The sequence below is a fragment of the Pongo abelii genome, chromosome 22 (genome assembly GCF_028885655.2).
Source record: "Pongo abelii isolate AG06213 chromosome 22, NHGRI_mPonAbe1-v2.0_pri, whole genome shotgun sequence".
Classification (NCBI taxonomy): Eukaryota; Metazoa; Chordata; class Mammalia; order Primates; family Hominidae; genus Pongo; species Pongo abelii.
In genome coordinates, this window is record NC_072007.2 from 42,607,292 (window position 1) to 42,632,412 (window position 25,121).

A 25,121-nucleotide genomic window follows, 5' to 3' on the forward strand; every position below is an offset into this window, starting at 1 on the left:
AGGCAGCTTAGGCCTGGAGCTGGGGATGAAGCTGTGGAAATCCACCCCACCTGCTCGCTGCCCCTCCCTGTGCCCCCAGAGGCATGGGGTTCAGGGATATTCCCCAGACCAATGTCCTTCCAGCCAATGCCCTCTGCATAAACGAGCAGAGGTGCCTATAACCAAAGAATCCCCATAGATAGGCCTTGGAGAGGTGGATAGAGATTAAGGGGAACCAGGAAGAGAATGCTTTGTTGGAGCAGTGCTTGCCTGAGTCCAACTTGGATCTAAACGTGGGATTTCAACTTCAGGATAGTCTCAAAGAATAGCGTTGTAAGGTTTATTTGGGTAGGGAAGGGGACAAGTGAGGTAACTGATCCTTGCTTTGTAGACAGTGCAAGACAATTATTTGTGGTGAAGGGACTGTATGCCAACAAACGTTACTCATGCTTTAGTTAAAACTTTAAGTCACCTAAAACAGAAACAATTCTAAAGAACACTGGTGGAAAATAAAAGTGTAAATGTTTCAGACAAAACCGAGGCACTGTCAGCACGATGTACATTATATGGCAAATGAAACAGCCACGTCCTAGGCCACAGAGCGGATTCCAAGAGCCCCAGGCATGCAGGAGAGGTGTAAAGGAACAGACAAATTTTAACTGTGAAAACCACGAAATTTCATGCCTTTTGTCAGCTACAACCCCAACTAATATATGAACATTAATAGTAAAATTCTGACCTTTAAAATAAATGCAGGCCTATGTGGAACAAAAATAGCCTCTTAACAACAACGAAAGGAAAACACAGAAACCTTACCAAAACAGACACTTATTAACAAGCATTCATAAAACTCAAAATCCCCTCTTTGAAGTATAGCTTTAAAAATTACAGGCTGTCTTCTCAAAGCAGAGGTCAAATCACTTTTATACTTTAAGGATTCAGTGTAACATCCTTTTATTTAATAAAATAATTAAACACTGGCAGAAATTAACTTATTCAAAAAGTCATACTAATACTTTGTTATGACTTTTTATAGAAAAACAAGCTTTATTTTTTTATTTTTTTGAGATGGAGTCTTGCTCTGTCACCTAGGCTGGAGTGCAATGGCACGATCTCGGCTCACTGTAGCCTCCACCTGCCAGGTTCAAGCGATTCCCCTGCCTTAGCCTCCCGAGGAGCTGGAATTACAGGTGTGTGCCACCATGCCTGGCTAATTTTTGTATTTTTAGTAGAGATGGGGTTTCACCATGTTGGGAAGGCTGGTCTCGAACTCCTGACCTCAGGTGATTCACCCGCCTTGGCCTCCCAAAGTGCTGGGATTACAGGCGTGAGCCACCTCACCTGCTGAAAAATAAACTTTAAACATCTCTCTTCGTTTTCATAAAAATATCTGATACCTTTTGACATTTCAGCTTTAACACAGATGAATCTCTTCTGCATTCAGAAGTGCTGCCTCAAACTTGAGCTATTTCCTGTGATGAGCTCCAAGCCCCTACAGAGGAAGGGGCTGGCCTGACAAGGCACTGGATGGGCCTCATGGCCTAGAAGTCCCCACATTCCTTGCAACTCTGATGCTGGGCACCTACAGGCCCGAGTTTATCATTTACTGGCCAGTTCAATAAAATCCTCTCAACTTTTCTTGTCAAAGAACTGAGCCAATGTACTGAACCTGTTGTTTCCCATGCCTTCTCTGGAAACCCTTGACTCAACCAAACTTCTAGAAGCTGGTGCTGTGCTCGAGGCTCTGGTCATCAGGGTGCAAGGCGCTGGCCGGCAGGAGTCAAGCATCTGAGGCTGCGCTGGCGGCGTCCTTGCAGAGCACCACGATGGCCTCCTCTTCACTGCTCGGGGCATCATCTGCGGCCTCACACACCATCCGGATGTGGGTTAAGAGGGTATCCGGCCGCTGGGCCCCCAGCCAGATGTCCTTTATGTAGAGAGACACCAGGAATGCTGCGGAGGCTGAACAAGAGCACGGGATAGGCCGTTAGGATGCACACCTGCTTAGCTCGAAAACAGGTCATCCTGCCCACAACGCAACGGCTTTGCCAAGTGCCCAAATGAACCGTGCCACAGGCCTGGGCAACCCAAGATGAGCAGACCAATACAACAACTCACTCCGCCTTTGCTTAACTTTTGTGTTAATCTTTTTCATTATTAAAAAGTTTCTTTTCTTTAAAAAAAAAAAAAAAAAAAAAAAAAGACAGGGTCTCACTCTGTCACCCAGACTGGAGTGCAGTAGCGTGATCTCAGCTCACTGCAGCCTCGACTGCCTGGGCTCAGGTGATCCTCCCACCTCAGCCTCCAGAGTAGCTGGGACTACAGGCATGTGCCACCACTCCCAGCTAATTTTTGTAGAGACAGGGTTTCACTATGTTGCCCAGGCTGGTCTCAAGCAATCTCCCCACCTCAGCCTCCCAAAATGCTAGGATTATAGGTGTAAGCCACTGTGCCTGGCAAAAATTTATCTTTCTTCTGATGAATATGTGTGGATCCCCTCAAAAAGCTGTTACAAGACAAATCTCTTCCTGGTTCTGACCATCCATGCCAAGAATGACACTGAAGTTTGAGAAGAACTTCCCAGAATCATTTCCTACCATTTCCTCAGTGGCATGGGTGAGGAGGGAGAGAAAGCTTTACAGGCAAAAAGGCTCAATTCCCCAACTGCGGCCAGACCAGAGGGTGAGGTCACCCTGCTACCAGGTGAGCCCACCCACGAGGCTGCCGGCCCCTCCCTCCCCTGCGCCCCCACATTCCTCCGTGAAAGGACAGACCTCTGGGTTACAACACCCACCTCCTTGGAGCTCTAACAGCCCCCTGGAGCCTGTGCTACTCACTCATTCACACTGCTAGGCTCCTAGTGACTGCCAAGTACATAAACTGTACATGTGCGCATTTGTACGCATGTGAGGCTATATGTGCACACACGCGCGTACACACACACGCACACATGCATGCATACGCACGCACGCGCACACACACAGCTGGCCACATGTGAAACAGAACTCATCACGTGCCTAATGGTCGGAAACCCATTGCCCTGCGGGGTGGAGGGATGCCAAGGTTCTGAGGTGCCCTCTCTGCACCGTCAACATAACCAGCACCAAAGGTTTCCCCTGCAAGCAAAGGCGAAGACTTCCTTCCCTTCACATTCACTGCCCAGTGGCAAGCTCTCTGCAACCCCAGAACCGTAAGGGGCCACCTAAACAAGCACAATACCCAGCTGAGGAAGCCGGCAGAAACCTGAGCGTTCTAAGCACAGAAATCACTCCTGCCCCCAGGCCCACTTCTGCATCTATTTCTTCAGCCTCCAACAAAAGAACCAGCCTTACCTTGTGCGGCTTCATCCTTCTCACTCAGAGAAGACAGGGAGAGGGCTTCCATGGCCGGGTGGAAGGGGCTCCCTGCCCGGCCCTGGGCGGCCACCAGCTGCAGCATGACCGTATTGAACAGGCAGGCCACCTCCTGTGCGGGCCCTGCCAGCCCCTCAGCCCCACAGAGCCGGCTATACAGCTTGAATATGCTGCTCCTCACGGCACCGTCCTTAAGGAGGTCAGCCACGACCACAGGATGTGGCAAAATGTGGCTCTTAAGCCAGCCAACGAGTCCTGCAGCCTCTGCCCTGCTGAGCGGGTGCTCGGCCACCGACCGCAGCACCCAACTGACTGCCAGGGAAGCAGCAGCATACACAGGGCCTGGTGCATCGCTCTCAGGGCTGGCTGAGTCCACAGGCTCCTGAGTGGGGTCAGGACCAGGGATCACTGGTCCCCAGTAAGTCAAGATGGACCTCAGGAGGCCCTTGCATGTCTCCAAGGTAGATGCCATCAGCTCAGGATCAGCCATCTCCTCTGCCTCCTCAGGCCTCCTCTTTCGGCCCCGTGGGCCTTTGGCTCGGGCTGGCATGACAGGCTTGTTCTTATCCTTGAGCATTTCTGTTAAATGCACAAAGAGAAGGTAGTGAGACTGGGGTCCCTCCTGCCCACACAGATCCAGATGTGGGGAGGTGTCAATGGGGGACACGAGGGGCGGCTTGCATGTCCTGAGCACCCGGCCCTGCTCCCACGTCAGGAGCCTGGTGAGTGCTCGATGTTTCACTATGCCTGTCATCACTGTTATTACAACCAATTCATTAATCCTCACACCACGAGGCAGGCGCCATTACTGTCCTCTTTAAACACAGGGAATCAGGGCAGCATCAGAGCTTCAGTCCAGGAGGCCGGGTTCCAGTCTTTTCCTTAACCCTGCACTACAGGAGGAGGTTGGGGCAAGTAGCTCATAGCCACCCCCAGCCTCTTTACAGGTGAGCACCATGATACTAAGGTAGGTGAAGTGACTTCTCCAAAGACAGGGAGCTAGTAAGCAGCTGGGCTGAAACTCAAAGGCTGCCCAGCTCCCCATCCAGGGCTCCAAGATGGAAGTGTCCCATCTCTGAGCCTCATTAGCTTTGGAAATGTGGCTGAGAGACAGAGAGAGAGGGAGGGAGGGAGAGGGTGAGAGAGACATGTTGGCTACTCTGGGCCAGTCCTGGGTTCTGACACTCACTCATGAGCTCCCGGGCTTGGCCCTTCTCAATGGCTGCTCTCAGGTCTTCTTGGAGCTTGAGGTCTCTTTCAATGAGGCTCCACTTGTGCAAGAGGACAAGGACGTCCTTGGTGGAAAGCACTGTCTCATTTACCGTGAATCTGTTCATGTCCCTGAAGGCCTGTATGACAGTGGCTCGGTACCTCAGCACGGAGTCAAGCGTCCCGAAGAAGTTGGTCAGCTGGACAGGGGCCAAGGTGGGCCTGTTAGGGAGTCAATGTTACAGACTGAGCAAAGGCTGCCGCCCCAGCCTGGCAGTCAGCACCGTGGCAGCCTGACGACATCACACACCCAGAAGTGCACACAGTTCCTCCAGGAACCAGGTTTTCCTGCACAGCAGACATCTAGCATGGGCCCCCAGGACGCAGAAAAGAAAAAAGTGAGCCACTCCAGGAAGGCACAAAGGGGACCTGGAGTCTGACCCGCACCCCAGAGGCACAGAAAACTCCTGAAACCCTGGCTAAACAGGGTAGCCAAACACACAGCTTGAGAGCCAGGGTGCCAAGAGCCTGCGAGCGCTCCACTCCAGGCCTGCCAGTTTCCCTTGCCTCACAGACCACCAGTCTGAAGTGAGAAAAACCCAGGGAGGCCCTGGGACAGTGTCACCACCCACGGCCAAAACCTGACTGATGGCCACCAGGAGGAAAAAGATCTCCCTGAATTCCAAGAGAGTTAAATCCTGTAACATCAGTTCCACACAACTATAAACATAAAACCAGTATTTTAAATAGCAATTGGTTCTTAGACACCAGCATGTCTTCCAACGATCCCTACATAGAAAAGGTTGACTATCCAGCACGGACTTAACAGTTTAGTTTTGAACAATACAAAACAAAAGGCCTTGTTCTTTTTATCAAGACATTTTTCTTTCTGAGATTACAGTCCTCTTGCTATCAACCTTCTGGTTCCGGTTAGCATAACTTGGCTCCCAAATCAGAAATGAGTGCACACAGTGTATTTTTTGTAACATGGTAGAATTGGAGGGAAATGTAGCTCTTCTGAGGAAACCAAAAGCATGGGATCAGAGGAAAATACTGAAACATTCCAGAGAATTCATGGACAATGAGTCTTCGCAGCCTAATGAAGGCAGAGGCAAGTTTGGGAACACTCTGTCTTACGTTAGAGTCACAGAAAATATTTTCTTTCTATGAAACATCACTTGATTCAAGTGTTTGAATCACAGTATCAAGGTAGATGGCTTGCCAGCTAAAAATGACCTCGTACGATGCATATTAGGGTTTGAAAAGTATGTTAAGTTCTCGGGGCCTTGACAAGAAGCCTTATAAAGTTGAAGGGGAAAGAAAGAGCTAATAAAATAGATGTTCTGACATTACCTACACCTGACACTGGTACTCCGCCCCAATCCACAGCAGGTCACGGCCCAGCATCCCCCTGGTACAGAGTTGTGACCGAGACATGGTGTCCACAGGTGGCAGACCAACACAGCATCCAAGAGGCCAGGAGGGCCCCCCTGGCAGGGGCAGGACTCACCTCAGGTGCTTCATGAGCACGATGAGAACATAAAGGAACTCATTGATCAGGTGCAGGGCAAGCCGCTTGGCGGGCTCCCGGGAGCCAGGCTGGCAAGGGCGCTGGCTCTCCCACTCCACTGCCTTGTCCCCCAGGTTGGTCACCCACAGTGTGTGTAGCAAGGAGATCACATTAGACAGCAGCGGAGTCTCCAGAAACCTAAAACCAAGCACAACAGCCTTCAATCTGCCACATCCTGACCTTTCAGCAGGATCAGACTATCCCCCTCCACAATCCTATCTGCTCATCCCCGTAGATAAGCATAGTCTCCAAGTAAAAACAGGGTGCTTGCTATACAAACGCAGCTTCCACACAGGACAAGGTGCACCTTCCTAACAGAAGATTGCCCTAAGTCCCTCCAAAAATTCAGGAGCCACTGGGGCACACTAATAAAAACTGTCCTGTTCATGACAACAACTCAGTTTCTAAAACAAGACACTATTAGCCAGGAACATGAGCTAATTATGCCTTTTATAAACCTGAAACAATCTTGAAGTTGATGTCCAAATACATTCTAATTCTGGATATTAATTTCTTCCCCCCACCCCCTTTTTTTGTTGTTTGCAGATGTACTTGAATATATTACTTTCTTTTAGAGAAATTTCAGGAAATACTTTAAAAAAATGCACAAAAGGGCCTGCATTCTCCCAGGCTTATTATAGTAGTTAGTTCTTTGTAAGACAGAGCCCTCCCGCCAAGTGCTGTCTGATGTGACAGGGTCTTCATCTTTTCAGACAGTCTCAAACAGCAGGAGAATCAGGAATCACAATAAATCATCAAGTTCAGACCCTTGGTGCTGCTCCTCTAATGTGGGCTCATCACTGAGGACAGAGACCCTGCACTGACAGCAGAGCCCTGTCACCTGTCAGACCGGCCTTCCTGCAACAGAGGGCTGCAGATGCTAAAGCCTTAGAGCACAGGACACTACTTCAGAGCACAGAAGGCTGCTGGGACACCAGGGGAGGAGTCTGACCTGTGCAGAACAGAGCCAGACAGGCTGGCAGAGACTCTGCCAGATGTGAACAGCAGCTGGTGTCTGCTGTCCCATGGCAGACAAGAGACACTCGAGGAAAGGCTGTGAATAGAGGAAAGGCACTTTAGCACTGCCAGGAACAGGACTGCCAGGCATATGGTAGCATTGGAGGACACTGCATTTCAGAGAGCATGGATTTTACTGGACATTTCCAACAAACAACAGAGCTGGCAGCAGACATCATGGTTTCTGTTCCTTTCCTTCCCACCTGACGTGCACCTCGCATGCAAAAGGTACTTACTTGCTTTCAAGGATGTGTAAAATCCATGTTAAAAGGCTATAGTCTCGTATAATTTCATAGGCAGATCTGGCAACCTGGGCAGCATTCTGTAGAATTTCCAGAATCCAATTCTGAAAACCCCAAACAAGAAGTTACTCTTCAGTGAGAAAACCCAATTTACTTGATTAAAGAAACAGTTTTAAAAATGTAATGGTATGGTGCCATTACAGGTGGTGACTGCAAATGAAGCCTGCTTTGCTAAGTCTGTCAGAGCAGTGGCCATGTACGAACGTGCCCTTCCCCACAAGTGACAGCCAGAGGACACAGACTTCCACAGCCATCTCTGGGCCCGGGGGATCCCCACTTCCGTTAATCCATCATCTGGAACCAACCCACAAGCAAAGATGCACCACAGAAGCCAAATGGCCCAGACGCGCAGCCACTGGCACAGGGAGTGCGTGAGGACCCGCCTCCAGGCCAGCTGCTGGCCGCCAGCCACGAGCCATGCGGCCCTGTGTTTACCACCTGGAAGGGAGGACATAAAAATGGGACTGTCCCCTGACTTGTTCATGGGGTGCTTCAGAATTCTCACATGCCATAAAAAACAAAAAGTTACCATACTCAAATTCAGTTTATTCGAATGGGCTTCTTAATCTTGACTTACTCCTATTTACCCACATTTTACATATGAGAAACAAAAGCTGACTACACTAGAAATTAATCAAAATACTAAAAGCTTTTCCTATTTCCTTCTACCACCTGCCTGTAATATTTAGAAGGTACACACACCAGCTCTTGGTTCCTGACTGGCTAGGTGAGGCTGGCTGTTTCAACCTGACCCTTGCTTTCTAAATGAGTTCTGATGACCCCCAACTTCTGCAGTAGGTGAAATCCTGGTGATTCAAAAGTGCCTCAGAGTACCTCAGTCACTGACAGGGGGTTTCTAGACTTGTGACCGCTCTGAAGGCTCATGATTACTGATCAGTACCCCCAACTGATGGCCTTGGTATATGCCAAGGGCCGTATACACAGTAGGAGGGTTGCAGTAAAGAGTATTCAGAGGACAAATGACACTGGGGGTCACAACACTGCAGCCTCGAGTGAATCCACCCGCTCTGCATGCAGGGAACAGGACAGGCACTCTCAACGTCTCACTTCCTCTAACTGACAGCCAGGCTGTCCAGTCCTGTCCAGTCAGTCCTGTCCAGGCTGGGAACTGAATTCATATGGACTTGACTTCCAAATAAAATCTTAAGAAGGGGCACAGACCTCTCGCTCTCAAATAAGCTTGCGGAACCCACGTACCTGTGCTGCCTCGTCACACAGCGGGCTGTGGAAGAAGGACAGGATGATGTGGAAGATGCCACGCCGGGCACACAGCTCATAGCACTGCTTGTCACGGATCCCCTGCCTCAGAAGGCCAAACACCCACTCTTGCTCCGTTTTTTGCTATAACCCAGGCACACAAAAAACTGTTGTTAATAAGTGAAAGTCCTTTCATCTGACAACTGTTCAAACACCACTATTTTAAGTGGTGGCAAAAGTTGTAACACAGCAGCCCTGACCTCCATGTCTGATTATGAAAAATCCCTGATCTCATCTTTGATTCCATTTCTTCAGGTCAGAAATAGAGGATCAAGTCAAGTTAAATACTGAAGTCAAATAGGTATTCTACAAAAGAATATTGAATATGAATATCTAAAAAAAGAATTTAATATTTAACCCAGTGATTCACCAAGAAAATATGAGAATGTCGTAAAACTCAGGACTCTGAAGCCGAGTTTTTAAGGTTTGAGGCGCCATGTAGAAGTGAGCCCACAGCACGGAGACATTCCAAAGTGCAGGCCTGCATGGCCACTGACTGCACAATCATGTTGGCCATGCAGCACACAGCATCCATGGGGAAAATGTCAGAATGACAACAGTGGCTGCATAATCAATTCAGGGGCCTGCAGTAGGCCGTGAGGACTCTGGAAGCATACCTCAAAGTCGGAGCTGTAGAAAAACTGGTAGAAGCCTGGCACTTTGTCCATGTTCAAGTACTCATGTGACAGCAGGAAGTTGCTGACCTTCAGGTACATGTGCTCCTCTGAGAACACAGGCAGACAGTCAGTCACGGCAGGCCCCAGCAGGACGCCCCCTGGTCTGGCAGCACTAAGAGGCAGGCATTCTGGGTATCAGACATAAATCCCCTCCCAGGAACTTTTGTATCCTGACCCAGAGGACTGGCTCTTGAGAATGAGAACAGAATTCGACACGTCAGCTCCATACCGCACACAGGCTTGCTCTCCTAGCTCAGAAACCACTGCTGGATGTTGAGTCCTTCAGGGACCTCGCACCCTCTGCCTCCCCAGCTCCCGTCCTACAGCACAGGCTTCAAACCAGCAGGTGGGAAGGGTGGGACTTGGTCACACATCCCACAGATCAGGGCTGACACCACACCCACCCGCTGCACCTGCCTCTAGCTTCTCACTGAAAGCGACCGTCACAGCGGGGGAGGCTCAGACACTACCGAGTGCCTCTGGAATGCAACAAGGCAGAGGCAACAGACACCCTAGCTCCTGCCACCTCCTATCCTTGGATCACCAATGAGTCTACCCCATGACCATGCTGCCCTGCACACGCTCCACCCCGACATGAGCACCGGTGTGGGACACAGCCACACCCAGGACCAAAACCATCATGGTCTCTGCCAATTGTTTTCTTCCCCTTCCAAATCTCCAAGGCAAGTAAACCCATGGAATAAAATGAAATGGGAGCAGATGAAAATCAGATCTGAATTCTAATAGCAACTTGACTGTGAACTAACTGTGGGGCCTTGACAAGCTATCTACCCTTGGGAGCCTCAGTTACTGAGTATGGGGGATACAGGTGGAAATAGCACCCTGTGGTCCCTGATGGTACCAACTTTCTATGATTTTTCTCTCAATAACCAAAAAAAGTCTTAGAATGAGCTAACCTCTAGTCACACTATCTTAGCAGTGGTACCCCCATTCCTGTAAAAAGGAGCCTTGTTCTAACACCGTGGATTACACATGTGCAGTACTCACATACCAAAAGCTTTGTAGCTAAGGACCCGTGAGCCTAAGCATGAATCAATGATTAATAATGGCGGTGATGGTGACAGCAGCTATCACTGATGAGTTTTTACTGTGCCAGGCACTTACATGTGTGTTAGTGTGTGTGATCTAGGCCAGGTGTGGTGGCTCACACCTGTAATCCCAGCACTTTGGGAGGCTGAAGCAGGAGGATCGCTTGAGCCCAGGAGTTTGAGACCAGCCTGGGCAACATAATGAAACTCTGTCTCTACAAAAAATTAGCCAAGCATGGTGGTATTCACTGTAGTCCCAGCTACTCGGGAGGCTGAGGTGAGAGATTACCTGAGCCTGGGAGGTCGAGGTTGCAGTAAGCCGAGATCATGCCACTGTACTCCAGCCTGGGTGACAGAGCCAGACCGCGTCTCCAAAAACCAAAAAAAGTGTGTGATCCTCATCACCCTCACAGCAATGCTAGAGGCAGTGGGTCCTATCATCATCCCATCTTAGAGGAGGAAACGGGCATGGGGAAGTCCAGGACAGTCTGGCTGTGTCCACGCTTTCAGCCCCTGGGTTCCAATCCCTATGATGTGATTGGCCCACATTTTAACTTCAGTTTTATTTGCTCTCACCAGTTTCCTATAACTACAAGCGAATATGAATATATACTCTTTCCCTCCATTATAAATACTGTTCTACACTTTGCTTTTGCCATCTAATTTTTTCTGGATTTCACCCCACAGGGGTCCATGACGAGCTTCCTCACAGCCATCACCTATTTACTGTCCAGAGCTGATGGGGACTTTGGTGGCTCCTCATCTTCCACAATCATGAGCACGGAGTGGCCTTGAAACACAGATGTGTGACCCACTATACCTGTGGGACTAATCCCTAGAAGTAGACTTGCTCAGCCTCAGCTTTTCAATTTCCCCTCAACCTAATTATGTCAGTGGTACCTGGTTTCAAAATCTGCAGGGCTGCTTTGGCAATGAAGAGAGCCAAGGTAAAAGTGAGTCTCATGTCCTGAGTTCGAATCCCATTCCGGACTACATCCAACAGGTAAAGTAGCTTGAAAACAGAACAGAAAAGGAAAACGTAAGATAAGCGTGTTCAGAGCTATGGTCAGTCTTCTCTGGTACAGCCGAACCAGGGCTCGGCAGGGTGTGCCTGCTCCTCATATCCCAGGGGCCACTGAAGACGAAGCTCACAGAAGCAGACACACTACTTGCCAGCATCCCTGGAATGCTTTTCGTTTTTATTTTAGGAGTCAGTCATGTGCACAACAGCAGAGAGAAGTCTGGCACCACGCCCTGAAAATCTAATCTGCTCTTGTTCCTCCAGCACCATGGGGTACAGGTTTCTGAGGTTCAGTGTGTCGTGGATAATAGCCACCTTAACCACTGAGTTTAGACCAAAGAAATACTCAGTAGAAGTCAAATAATTTTGTCTACACACAACACAAGAAAGCCTGTAAGGAGAAACCTTTCTCAACCTCCACAGGGGGTTGTGGATCAAAGGCAACCTCCGGCATCACCTCCTAAGGGAACAGACTTTTGCTCTTCAGCAGAGATCTCCCAGCAACACGCCACCTCCGTGTTCCCTAGTAAATCCTTCTACCAAACAGGGTGGACAGCCAGCTCTCTGAAGCCCGCCAGGCCCACCCCCACAGTAGGATGTACGCTCTTCCTACTTACCTGGGGCTGCTCTTGGAACCGTGCCCCCTCCAAGTGCGAGTAGTAGGCCGCCAGGACATGGTAGGCTAAGGCTCGCATCTGGGGGTCATAGCTGCTGAGGGCTACGACAGTTAGGCCAAGAGCATTTGAATCCAAAAATTTTCGACAATCCACCACAAACTCTACAGGAAATGAAATACAGCATGAAACACACACAGTATGATTTTATTATTCTTGTTAACCTGGAGAATTAAATTTCCTCTTGCATCTTACCAATAGCTACATGTGCCAAGCACAAGGAATGCAAGTCTCTCGCCAACCCCTCCTAACTTCTGCTGAAGTTAGACCAAAAAAACTGTTCCTTTATGTAGCAATAATGACCATACCTTCAGTTTCTAAAATGCTCATACATCCCAACCAGGATAATTTCATTACTTCTCATAAACACCCAATGAGTCAGGATATTGGAGGTGACACTGAGACCCACTGCGGAGACCCCAGTATGCCAGAGGCCTGGGAACACAACTGGGAATCAGCAGAGAAAATCAGTCCCCAGCTTCCAACTTGCTCAGCCCTCCACTGCAGGCGCCTGTCTATAAGCATCACCGAGGAAAGCACATACAGCAGTGAAAGCAGGAAAAGGCGGCTGATGCCAACCAGCCCGACAAAGGACTCACACCCACTCTGCAACCCTAGCTCTTCCTTCAAATAAACAACACAAGTCTCACAGAAAAGTGCCTCATCAAGCTTAAGCAAAAGCTACGGTCCAGAGAGCCTGTTGGCTGGTATCCATTTGCCATTTGTGAGGCCTAGAGAAGCTGACAATCACTAGAGAAGAGGAGAAGACTCACAGAGAGAGGGAGAAGGTCAGACACATGAGGGGATGTGCCTTACCACAACCTAGAGGGCTCTTCACTAACAAAACTGAGGACACCTTCTCACTCCTTAATAAAAACCCAGGCTATTCTACAAGATAAATACTGTCAAGAAGAACCTTAGAATAGGAATTAATGATTAATGATTAAACTGATCATGATAATTATCCACAATGATGTTCTCGAGATAGAGTGACCAGTGGCCTAATTGGGAACCAAACACAAGCCAACTGAAATGACTACTCCAAATGAGTAATCATGGAATATACCATCAATAAGAGATAGTCCATTGATGACATTTTTAAAAGTTAAAGAAAGATAAAGCATGTTAAGCAGGGATACAGAAGACACAAAAACCCAAAACCAAGCTTCTAGAGATGAAAACTAAAATATCTGAGCTGAAAAATGCATTGGATGGTGAAATGGTTTGGATTTGTGGCGCTACCCAAATCTCACGTCGAATTATAAACCCCCATGTTGGAGGGAGGGACTCTGGTGGGAGGTGATTGGATCTCGAGGCAGATTTCCCCTTGCCGTTCTCATGCTAGTGAGTGAGTTCTCACAAGAGCTGGTTGTTTAGAAGCGTGTGGCACTGCCCCACTTCTCCTGCTCTGGCATGTAAGATGTGCCTGCTTTCCCTTTGCCTTCTACCATAATTGAAAGTTTCCTGAGGCCTCCCCAGCCATGCTTCCTATACAGACTATGAAACCATGAGTCAATTAAACCTCTTTTCTTTATCAATTATCCAGTCTCGGGTTCTTTATACCAGTGCAACAATGGACCAATAGAGATGGGATTATCAGTGATTAGACACTAGACCAAAAAGGATTAGCGAACTTAAGACAGCAATAGAAACTATCCAAGCTGAAACACAGAGAGAAAAAATATTAACAGAACATCAGTGTCCTGTGGGTATGTGTAATTGGGGTCCCTGAAAAAGATCTGAAGAAATAATGGCCAAAACTTTTCTAAATGTGACCAAAAAAAACTATAAACCTAGACAGCCAAGAAACTCAATAACATAAAACATTAAGAATATCATGCAAGCATTATTACAAATAAAGCATATATATTTACATATAAAAGAAAATCACACCAAAGCACATTGTGATCAAACTGTTTGACACCAGTGATTTAAAAAAATCTTAAGAGCAGCCACATGACATACAGAAGAATGAAGACAAGAACAGGAGATTTCTTGTCAGAAATAACTCAATTCAGAAACCAGAGGAGCAACTTCTTTAAAGTACTGTAAGAAAAAAAACTGTCAACCTTGAATTTTATACCCCATCAAAATCTTTCAAAAGTTAAGACTTTTTTCATACACAAAAAAGCTAAAACAATTGGTCACCAGTAGACCTGAACAGTAAGAATTCTTAAAGGAAGTATTTTAGGAAGAAGAAAAATGATACCAGATAGAAATCTAGATCTACACAAAGGAATGGTAACAATATGGCAAATATCAAATATTTACACTTCTTTTAAAAATAATGACAATTTGAAGCAAAAACAACACTATATTGTAGGGTTTATAGCATACTGAAGTGTAATGCATGATAAGAATAGCAGAAAAGCCAGAAGGGAGGAAATGGATCTATACTGTTACAAGGTTCTTATACTATACACGAAGTGGTATCATCTCACTTGAAGATAAACTGTAATAGATTGAAGATGTGTACTATAAACCCTAAAGCAACCAGTGAAAATACGCATGCATGCACTCATACACATACAAAAGTTGCAGGTAAAAGTCAACAAGAGATAAAATAGAGTCAGATCAATAATCACATTAAATATAAATGATGTATACACTCCAATTAAAAGACAGAGATGGTCAGATTAGATAAAAAGCAGAACCTAGGTACATGCTGCCTTCAAGAAACCCATTTTCAATATCAAGACATAGACTAAAAGTGAAAGGATGAAAAGAGCATAGTCAGATGACTCTTGGGCATAGCAGTTTAGGAACAAAATTTTCTAATTCTCTTATCTCTACTTTTTTAAAGCCAGAGTCTCCTTTGTCGCCCAGGCTGGAGTGCAGTGGCACAATCCTGGCTCACTGTAACCTCCGCCTTACGGGTGCAAGCGATTCTTGTGCCTCAGCCTCCTGAGTAGCTAGGACTACAGGCATGTGCCACCATGCCCAGCTAATTTTCTTATTTTTAGTAGAGATGGGGTTTCACCACGTTGGCCAGGCTGGTTTCAAACTCCTGGCCTCAAGTGATCAGCCCGCCTTGGCCTCCCAAAGTGCTGGATTACAGGCATGAGTCACCGTGCCCAGCCTAATTTTTTTATTTCTCATAAGTGACTGTTTTTGATAAGAGGGGAAAAGAAAGCCAAAAGCTTTAAAAGCACCAAACTAGATACAATTATATTGTTTTACAAAAGATGGAAGAAATGTGTTTAAGAGACACCTACATAAGTACATAACAAATACAGGCAAACGGAATACATTTGGGAAGGAGAAAAGTCTAAACATTTAGTTTATACTCACTAAAAGCAGCTAATACTCAGCTGGCTGGGATATTTTTAGTAATCACTGACATTCTAAGACAAATGGATTTTCCACGTGTTCATGAGGAAAAGTCAGTTTCCTGTTTTGTGCTCATCTCTTCTACTCTATGAAAATCTTGGCTTTGTAACACTTATGGAAAAGAGCCGCCCTCAGAATGCTGAAAACATAATAGGCTATTTAAAAATAGTTATAAATGCCATTCTCTTTGTTTCAAGAACTTCATGAATAGCAACGTGGCCTTAACAGACCTTCAGATCAAAATGGCTTAACCAGGACAGTTATCAAGGATTAAAATTAAAACTGCCCCAAAACTGGGTGTAATGGCTCACCCAGCCTCCCAAGGTGCTATAATCCCCCAGCAACTTGGGAGGCTGAGGTGGGAGGATTACTTGGGGCCAGGAGTTCCCCTGGCAACACAGAGAGATATAGTCTCTACCAAAAAAAAAAAAAAAAAAAAAATTTAGCTAGGCATGGTGGTGCACATTTGCAGTCCTAGCTACGCAGGAGGCTGAGGCAGGAGGACGGCTTGAACAGGAGTTTGGGTATACAGTGAGCCATGATTGTGCCACTGCACTCCAACCTAGGTGACAGAGTGAGACCCCGACTCTTAAAAAAAATGTGCCCCAGTATTAGTGGGCTTCAGTAGCAGTGTAACTGCTGTTGGAGCATCAGAAATCTTCCTTACACCTCTTTTTACATAATATCCCCCAGAGGCGCCCCACTAGGCTAGACTCATCACAGTGAGAAGAGTCAGAGGAACCTGCGTGCTCTGGTCGTCTAGTGATGAGGCTCAGAGAATTGCAAATGGGGCTTCCTGTTCTGGCTGCCTTGTGGCACGTGTGAATTATGAGCTGTAGATTTCAGCCCAGTTCTGGACAAGAGTTCGCTGTGGAAAAAGCATTTGTCACTGCCATTGCTAACAGCCTTGGCTGGCCCTGTTTCTTGGCCAAGGACTCAAAGAAGGGAAGGAATAAGGTTAAGAAAATAGGTTCCCATTTCCAGCAAAGGGCTGAAAACGGAGCAGTGAGACTGTAATTACTCTCAAGACTGGCAGCCACATATAAAACTTAATTGTATGCTCAATTTAGGATTGCAGTTAGTTTAGCAATACCTGGACCCAGGTCCTGCCGCAGGAAGTAAAAACATACAGTTGAGAACTTCTGCTACACTCTGCTTAGCTGAATCTCACAAATGTAACATGGGATAGATGCAGCTTGGCAGAAAAGATTACATCATGTGTATCGCCATTTACATGAAGTTCAAATACAGGATGCTGGCCCCTTCCAGGGAGGAGGGGGCTTGAGGAGCTGCTTACTGTTCTATGCCCTGATCTGGCTGATGGTGTCACCACTACTGATTTTTCTATGTGTCACATTTCAACTATGTTAGTGCCAGGAATTTGCCTCTTCCAATGAATGAGTGTGCTTCCTTTCAGCAGTCAATGAAATCTGTTTAAAAATCAGGCCTCCATTTTTTGTTCAGGATGACAAGATGCCCAGAGCAACATCTAATAAATGTACTTTTTGGGGAGTGGGGTTTTTTTTTTTTTTTTTTTTGGGTATATCCAGTTCCCTCTCCACCTCTATGCCTTTTGAAATGTTCTACTTTGATATGAATTTTTCGTGTAAATTTTTGGCTATTGCAATTCCTTTTCAAATTGGGATAGGCAAGCTCTGCAAATTTTTCTACCTGTATTAAACCAATAAAACTTAAATAGATGTATTTGGAAATTTAAGGTAAGGAAACTGGTACCTGGTACATTTTCCTAATTTGAAAGACCATTTACTAATGACAGCTCTTCAAAAAAGTCCTCCCAGACCAAGGGGAAAAAAAAAAAGCACAGTACTCAAGATTTCATGAAAATTAACATCCTGATTTTGCTATTAAACAGTTTCCAAGCCTTTTTCTCCTGAAAGCTCTATTTGTTACAATTCACTAAAGTTAAAATGTCCAGTAGTCTTGCATTTTTTTAGAGTATGGAAACTTTATTTCCATGTTTGATGAGTAACAGACTTAGCAGCGCCATTGAGGCACAGGGGAAATCAGAAGAGCTTCCTGGCCACAGACTAGGAAATCTGCTGCAGTTAGCCTGCTGCTTAAAATCGCCATCAGGGCAATTAAGATATCCATTTGCTATTACCGTAATCTGACATTTGTATGAAATGCCCCCTGCTCTCTTGCAAACAAAATCCAGCTTCAGCAACAGAGCACAGTGCTCACCACGGGAAGCTAGAGCCAACACAAAGGCCTATTGATGGGAAGATCTCTATGAAATCCTAGCCTCTTTGATCTTTTTAAAAGGGATACAAAGGGCACTGATAGAGGATTGGCAAATCTATTCAGAAGTAGGAGCATTTGTTGAGAAAAGAAAATTTGAAGTTTAAAAAGGAGGAAAACAGTATGAATAGTGGAACACTGTCTCCCCAGTGCACCTAAATCTCCCCAGTTGTGAAGTCTGGGAGTCCATTCAGGGATCACGCGAACCAGCACAGAAGCAAAATGCGTGCCGCCACGCCCCCAGTACACCCCACTGGAATCTCAAGCTGGATCTAGGAAAACAGGAGGAACTGCAACAGTTCTCCCTCTAGAATGAGGAAACTGTGGCCAGAGGTAGGGTAGGAAGTGCATTTTCCCTGTATACCCTTCAGCACCTGCTGAATTTCAAACTGTGAATGTATTACCTAATGTTAAAAATTAATGAACTCAGACTTCCCAATTCTGGCAAGATGGAGTAGACATGCTTTTTCCTATTCTTCCTATCAAGTAGAACTAAAAATACTGAGCACCATATGTAGAACAAATATAAGATGATTCTGGAAGGTAGAAAGAAAGCAGACCAGACAGAGACCTTGAGACCCAAAGAACAAGGTAGTGCATTCCTGGGTTGTCTTCTTGCCCCATTTGTCCTAGACTTAGAACTCAAGTCAGCAATCTGGAAATGTCGACAGGCTCTCACACACACAAAGGCCGGAACAAAAGCCAGTTCTCTCTAACCAAAAAAGAATGGAAAAAAGGCTGCCTAGCAAGACAGAAAACTGTGAGCCAAGAGCGGCAATACTTCAGCCAGACACTTCACTGTGCCCCACTCCCAGCCACACCAGCAAAGGTGGAGCCTAGACTCCCACCCCTGCCAGGCTGGAAGGAGGAGCCCCAAATCCCCTGTTGGGGTGACATGAGAGAAGGCCAAGTAGGGAGGCAGGATGTTCCTCTCCTGGGCAGTGACAGTACACTCCTCCTGCCCCCACTGGGGTGTCAGAGGAAGCATAGCAGAGAGTAAGGACTTTCAGCATGCCCAGCAGTGACTCGGCAGCCCCCACTTCTACCTGTCCCCGCCCAGAAAGACCTGCAGAGGCCCAGTGAGCAGCTGGGACCCCCATCTGGACCAAGAGTCACAAGCGGGACAGATGGACTTTTCAACACACGGAGGCTGTAACAACTGACAACAACAGGTGAAGCAGTATGAATCCAGACCCAGACCTCACACCTCGCAGAAAAATGAGCTCAAAACAGATCATGGGCTTAAATTTAAAGAGTAAAACTAGAAACTTTTAGATAGAAACATAAGAAAAATTCCTCAGGATCTAGGGGTAGACAGAGTTCTTAGATGCCAAGAGCATGATCCATAAAAGGAAAAACTGACCAAATGGACTTCATCAAAATTAAAAGCTTTTGCTCTGTGAAAGAGCCTGTTAAAAGGATTAAAAGATAAGCTACGGATTGTTAGATATTTGCAAACCACAAATCCTTCCAAGGACTAGTATCTAGAATATATAAAGAACACTCAAAACTCAATAGTTAAAAAAACGAAAGACAAAAAAAAAAAAAAAATCCCCAAACTCAATAGTTAAACAAAAGACAAAAAAAAATCCCCAAACTCAATAGTTAAAAAAACAAAAAACAAAAAATCCCATTAGAAAATGGGCAAAAGACACGAACAGACATTTCACCAAAGAGGATGTACAGACAGCAAATAAGCCACAGGATGTTCAACATCATTAGCCATTAGAAAAATGCAAATTCAAGCCACAATGAGCTATCCCTACACACTGTCAGAATGCCCCCAACCAAGAGACCTGACCAGCCTGGGAAGATCAATCTCAGTGTTTCTCAATGTGTGTCACATGGAAGTGTTTCTTTCTCTCCCCACAACCCATTCACCCACAAGGACTCCCACTCTGAGGCTACTAGACACAAAACATAATTTCCAAAATGTACTTAAGCCAAGAAAAAGGCAACCTCAGCAGGCTGACCCATTTTCAGGAATAAAATCTCTCATTTTTGCTGGTATTTGACCAGTAACTAATAAAAATGCAGAAAATGCTCACCATTAGGAATTACGAAAACATCAAAGACAATTGGAGATTCCCAGATTTCAAAATTACAATTTTTTTTTTTAAATCACTGTATGTTCAAAATACTAACTGTGACTTTGCTGAAAATCACTGGAATGAACAGACGAGGGGATGGCTGAAGATCCTTTAAGAATTATTTCCAAGATTCAGGTCCTCATCTGGTAATTATGGCGATAATTACCATAATCAAGCTGACCTCTGAGAAGTCATGCATAGCAAGCCCCGACCCCAGAGAAGACTGCAGTTACCTGGCCTTGTCAGCTCACTGAAGAGCTGAAGGAGAAAGCAGGGGTCGTAGAGGCCATCAAGATCCACCCTGCTTTTGTCTTTGAATATCAGCTCCTCTGTGTCCTGAAAGAGCCAAAACCAACAAAAACGTGTGATTCAACCTCACAAAGGTAATACAGGCTGAGTATCCCTTATCTCAAACACCTGGGATCAGAAGTGTTTCAGATTCTGGAATATTTGCATACATAATGAGATATCTTGGGGATGGGAGCCAAGTTTAAACACACAAATCATTTATGTTTCATATGCACGTAATATACATAGCCCGCAGGTAACTTTATACAGGAATTTAAGATCATTTTGTGCATGAAACAAAGTCTCTGTACACTGAACCTCAGGAAAGCAAAGCCGTCTCTATCTCATGTTAGTGCTCAAAAAGCTTCAAATTTTGGAGCATTTCAGATTTGGGATTTTCAGATTAGAGATTCTCAACCTGTATGGCATAACTGTTTACCCACTATTGTCAGAGCTCAAATTGTTTTGAATATTTAAGGGCATAAAACAAAGTGCCTCTGTAAAAAGCAGTGCTTGTACATGAAATGATAGGATCCTTGGGATGTGCTGCAAAATAATCTCCTTGCGGGCAGGGGAACAGAGTGGTATAAACAGAACAAGCGTGGCCAGTGCAGATCATTGTTGCAGCTGGGTGGTGGGCTTATGAGGGTCTCGTCTCTGTACCTTTATGTATGATAAGATTCTTACTTAATAAAAAGGCAAATAATAAGAAAAACGAAGCTGAGGGTGCACATGGAGCCCCTGAGGCTGGGGCGAAGGGGTGGGTAGGGACAGAACAGCAGCAGCCCAACCTTGGGGGGCAGCAGCTTCTGGTTCTGGGGGAAGTGCAGGATGGTCTGCATCATCCGGTCCCGGTCCAGCAGGCGAAGGATGTCCCCAACACTCGGCTGCTGCCACAGTGACCTGCCCAGGCTCCGGCATGTCTTGTGATGCTCCACGGCCGCTGGGCCCCACAGCAGCACCCTAGAGCCAGAAAAGGGAAGACTGGTCACAGAGCCCCCCGGGAACAGAATTAATCATGATAACAACAACAGGTAGCAGTTGTCAGGCTGCCAGTTCACACCAGGTGCTGTTCTGAGCATGCGACGTATTACATCACTCAATCCCATCACAGCTTACGAAGTGGGTGGTGGTGATGGTGAGGCTGAGGGTGGGTAACAGTGTCGGTGACAACGACAGAAGCCGGTGTCTACTCAGCTGGCCCTATTCTAAGCCCTTCATGTAGATCAATTCACTCAATCTGCACAACAGCTCCATCAGGTGGTACTATTATTATCCCCCTTGTGCAAATGGGGGAAAGAGGTACGGAGAGGATTAAGCAAGTTGCTCAGCTGCTCACCTGCCCAGACGGTATGTTGCAGGGCTGGGATTCAAACTCAGGAAGTCTGGCTCCTGAGTCCATGCTAGACCACAGGGCAGAATCCTGATCTCTCACTGCTCACATGTGGCCACGAGTGAACCAGGTCTGCCTACACAAGCCTTTCGGCTAAGCCCACCGTGTGTGCTATGGACAACCTTCACACCACAACCGCCACCGCAGCGGTCAGAGGCCACCTTGCCTTCCTTCCTCCTAGAAAATGACTCCAGCCTAGCACTTCCCCCAACTCTCCTCCTCCCTCCCCCATCCACTGCCCTGCTGCTGCCCCGCTGCTGCCAGGCTGCTCCCCAGAGCCCAGCTGTGACGAGGAATGCTTCTCTGCTGTCTCCTGGATGGAATGGAAATGCTTCCGTCTGGTACTTCCACCCTCCACTGCCAATCCATTTGGCCTTCCCATTGCCTGTTTCCCTGCACACATCAACGACCCCAATAAGCCGGGCTACCCACCCTTTCCCCAAATGTCCTGAGTTTCCACTCCTGCATGCTGTTTCCTCCTCCTGCTGCCCCAGGCCCCTCTGCCCACCTCAACTCAATTAAATCCCTCTGACTCAGCAAATGCCAACCCTGGCACGAATCAGTCTTGAGCACACAGGGCCTGGCTCTTGGTGCTCCTGTAAGAGCTGGTTTATATCACGGGGCGTGAGTCAGCTGCCACTTTAAAAATAGCTAAATTTCTCACAGTCTGATACCCTCAGCAGACAGGAAGACTGTATCTCATTCCTGTAGGTTTTCCTGAGAGCACCAAGCCCAGCGCCTCCAGGCAATCAAGGAACATTATCTATAGAGCTAAATACTTCTAAACAAAATTCTTCTAAATACAGGTTCACTTCTGTGCAAGTCAACAACAGTCACTAACGTTAGAAAAGGAAAGAATCATCCTTTCAGGGATGCTCGCTGTTCACCCCAGTTTCTGGCAGGCAGTGAGCCCATACGCCAGGCACACCTGGCAGAATGCCCACCACTGACCGGTGGGAGAGCCGCCACGCAGCGTCCAGGATCCCCAGCTCAGCTCCCTGAGCTCAGGCCTGCTCCCTCATCTAAGGATGACATGTTTATTTTGTTTGCGGAAATGCTCTGTGCCCCTTAGAGCCACAGAGCCAGTGAGTGGCACATCCTTGATTCGCTCTTCCCCCGGGAGCTGAAACTAGACTCCTTTCACAACCAGCCCTATCCTGTGACTCCCTGGGCAGCCTCACTTGGCGTTCTCTGCTCTCTGTGTTAGAGGTCGTTCTCCTGCAGAAATGGGTAGCTGGAACAATGCCGCACTGTGATAAAACCCGCCTCCGACTTGCTCTCCCCTCTTCCTCCCATAAGAAGGGCTATTCTACTCCAGAAAGGACATAACTGACATATCACCAGCTCCGACGTCAAAAGAGCAAGGCTGCCACAGGAGAAAGGAAAAGAGTTTCTATGCACGCCCTGGGCATTCTTAAGAGACAGAAAAAAATGTTTTCATTTTCTTTTTCTTTCATTTTTTTTGTGGGGTGGGGAGGGTTGGGAGATAGCTTCCGGGCTGATACAGCTCTCATCTTTAAACAAAGTACTTTGACGTGGAAATTGTTTTCTCCTCCCTGCAAGCTCTCCTGAACAATCTTCCTTGGCCCAGTCAGCCCGCCTCCTGGCTGAACACACACACACACACGTACATATTGAGCAGATGTTCCAGTACTAGTCCCAAATGGCAAGGAGAAAAGAAGACTCTAGGGCAGCAAAGAGGATCCAAAAGTGCATTCTATCAATGGCACATTTGATCAAGCTCCTGCTTAGGTGTGGCACTTGTAAAGGTGAGGCAGGGCCCACAGGGAAAGGTGTCACACTCAGCCCTGCAGGACCAAAGCCCATCTGACCAAGAGACTGGGAGCCCAGGAGAGACAGACATGCACACCCACACCCACCCACATACACGCATGCACACACAGACACAAGCATGCATGCACACACAAACAAAAAAAAGAGATTTTATGTACAGTTGGGCACCCTGACACTTCCCCTGAAATCCCTATGGCATAAGTCAATCTACCTAAAGGCATGAGCAGAAAAGTTTTCAGAAAAATCAACCAAATGAGACATCCCAGCCCAGTCGACAGTGCCCAACAGGGGCAATTCCAGACGGACAGGCACCCATCAGTCAGCTGCAGCGGCCCTGCCCAGATGCCTTATGGCACAAGACCAAGCTTCCCCAGAGCAGCCTATACAGAAGCCAGTGTGAGTCAGGGGAGTGTTGCCTGCCTCACTCTTTCCCTGAGAACCAAAACGGAATGAGAGAAAAAATCTCGAGTCTGGAGCTCACTGTGTGGAGAGCAGGCTGTGACCTCAAGGCCTAGTCTACCTCTAGCCCAACACTCACCTGAAGTTGATGAGGCTGAGCTTGTTCTGCTCATACGCTCGAAGCAGAAGTAAAATCTTCTGATCTACAAGTCAAAGCAGGATCAGTTTAGGAAGATGAACCCCTGACACCCTCCTGCTGCTCCCGCCACCTGCCCTCATACTCTCCCTGCTCAAATGGCCTGGTCCTCACATCTTTGCCCTGCTCACACCGCCTGGTCTCACTCCCTCCTCCTGCTCACATCCTTCCGGCCCTCATTCCCTATCTCTGCTCACACCCCCTGGCCCTCACTCCCTCCCCCTGCTCATACCCTCTGGCCCTCACTCCCTCCCCCTGCTCACACTACCCAGCCCTCACACCCTCACCTAGGACACTGAGAGTGGCGCCATAGGCCCCGAGAAGCACTGCAAAGTGGCTGCTCTCACAGACAGAGGGGCACATCTCCACCACCGTCAACATCAGGTCCACCAGTGCTTCTGCAAGAAAACAACCCTGAAACACATGGCATGGTGGGGCAGACACATTGAATACCAGTAGAGGAGAGAGCCTTCCAGGCAACACTGAAATGCTGGAAATCTCCTCCTCTGAATAATGCTGGTGTTTGGACTGCCATCTAATCCCTTCCTCGCTTATTTTTTTGTTATTATTATTTTCTTTCCTTTTTTTTTTGAGATGAGGTCGTGCTATGTTGCCCAGGCTGAACTCCTTAGCTCAAGCAATCCTCCTTGGCATCCCAAAGTGCTGGGATCAGAGGCATGAGCCACCGCGCCCAGCCCCCCACTTATTTTTCAATTAAGACACCTCCACAATCACCTTTCTTCCTAGGCCTTGGACAAGGCTGAATTCAGTCCCTGCGCATTCCCCCTCCCAAATGTTAAGCCAATACAGATTTTCAATCCAGGCATGTTCTCCCCATGACTGTGCTACCAAAGCCTCTACTCTGTCTACTCTTGCCTGAAATGAATGGGGGAGCCCTTTTTAGTTTTTCTACTACCCATACCAGTGATGTGGCTAATGGCTGTCTTCGACTTATTAATAGCAGTTTATTATAGTCTGACCCTGTGGTGATTGCTAATACTTCCGGGTGTGAGTTTTATCTGTCTAAACAGAGCGTGGCGTCACGAGGGCAAGAACCCTCGGATTATCTTCTCTGACATCCGACCTGTGAGCACTGAAGTGAATCCTTACTGAATTAGGGATGGGGCCTAAACTTAGGCTTTTGAAGTTCTTTACCACTGAACTGTCAATGGGCAAGTTCTAACCGTTTTCCCTTGGTAAAAGTTTCAATCCTCCCGAGCAGAAATTTCATGCAACTAAATCA

The 25,121-nt window shown here is 47.0% G+C and overlaps 1 protein-coding gene across 4 annotated transcripts in view; it reads right to left on the reverse strand.

Annotated features, from left to right (window-relative positions):
* Positions 1-25,121, reverse strand: part of URB1 (URB1 ribosome biogenesis homolog) — a 118,888-nt gene that overhangs the window by 40,150 nt on the left and 53,617 nt on the right. For 2 of the 4 annotated variants that reach the window (XM_024239472.3, XM_063720872.1), the window contains exons 27-38: positions 24,166-24,276; positions 23,822-23,885; positions 20,888-21,059; positions 20,042-20,144; positions 12,073-12,233; positions 11,335-11,446; positions 9,326-9,432; positions 8,649-8,792; positions 7,365-7,474; positions 6,052-6,249; positions 4,522-4,763; positions 3,312-3,911 (exon numbers count right to left, since the gene is read on the reverse strand). In XM_024239472.3, the coding sequence (XP_024095240.3) occupies positions 3,312-3,911; positions 4,522-4,763; positions 6,052-6,249; positions 7,365-7,474; positions 8,649-8,792; positions 9,326-9,432; positions 11,335-11,446; positions 12,073-12,233; positions 20,042-20,144; positions 20,888-21,059; positions 23,822-23,885; positions 24,166-24,276 (2,124 nt within the window). Of the gene's footprint in view, positions 1-305; positions 1,942-3,311; positions 3,912-4,521; positions 4,764-6,051; positions 6,250-7,364; positions 7,475-8,648; positions 8,793-9,325; positions 9,498-11,334; positions 11,447-12,072; positions 12,234-20,041; positions 20,145-20,887; positions 21,060-23,821; positions 23,886-24,165; positions 24,277-25,121 lie in introns of those variants that run through there. The other 2 variants (XM_002830634.6, XM_054542459.2) reach the window with 2 other exon arrangements.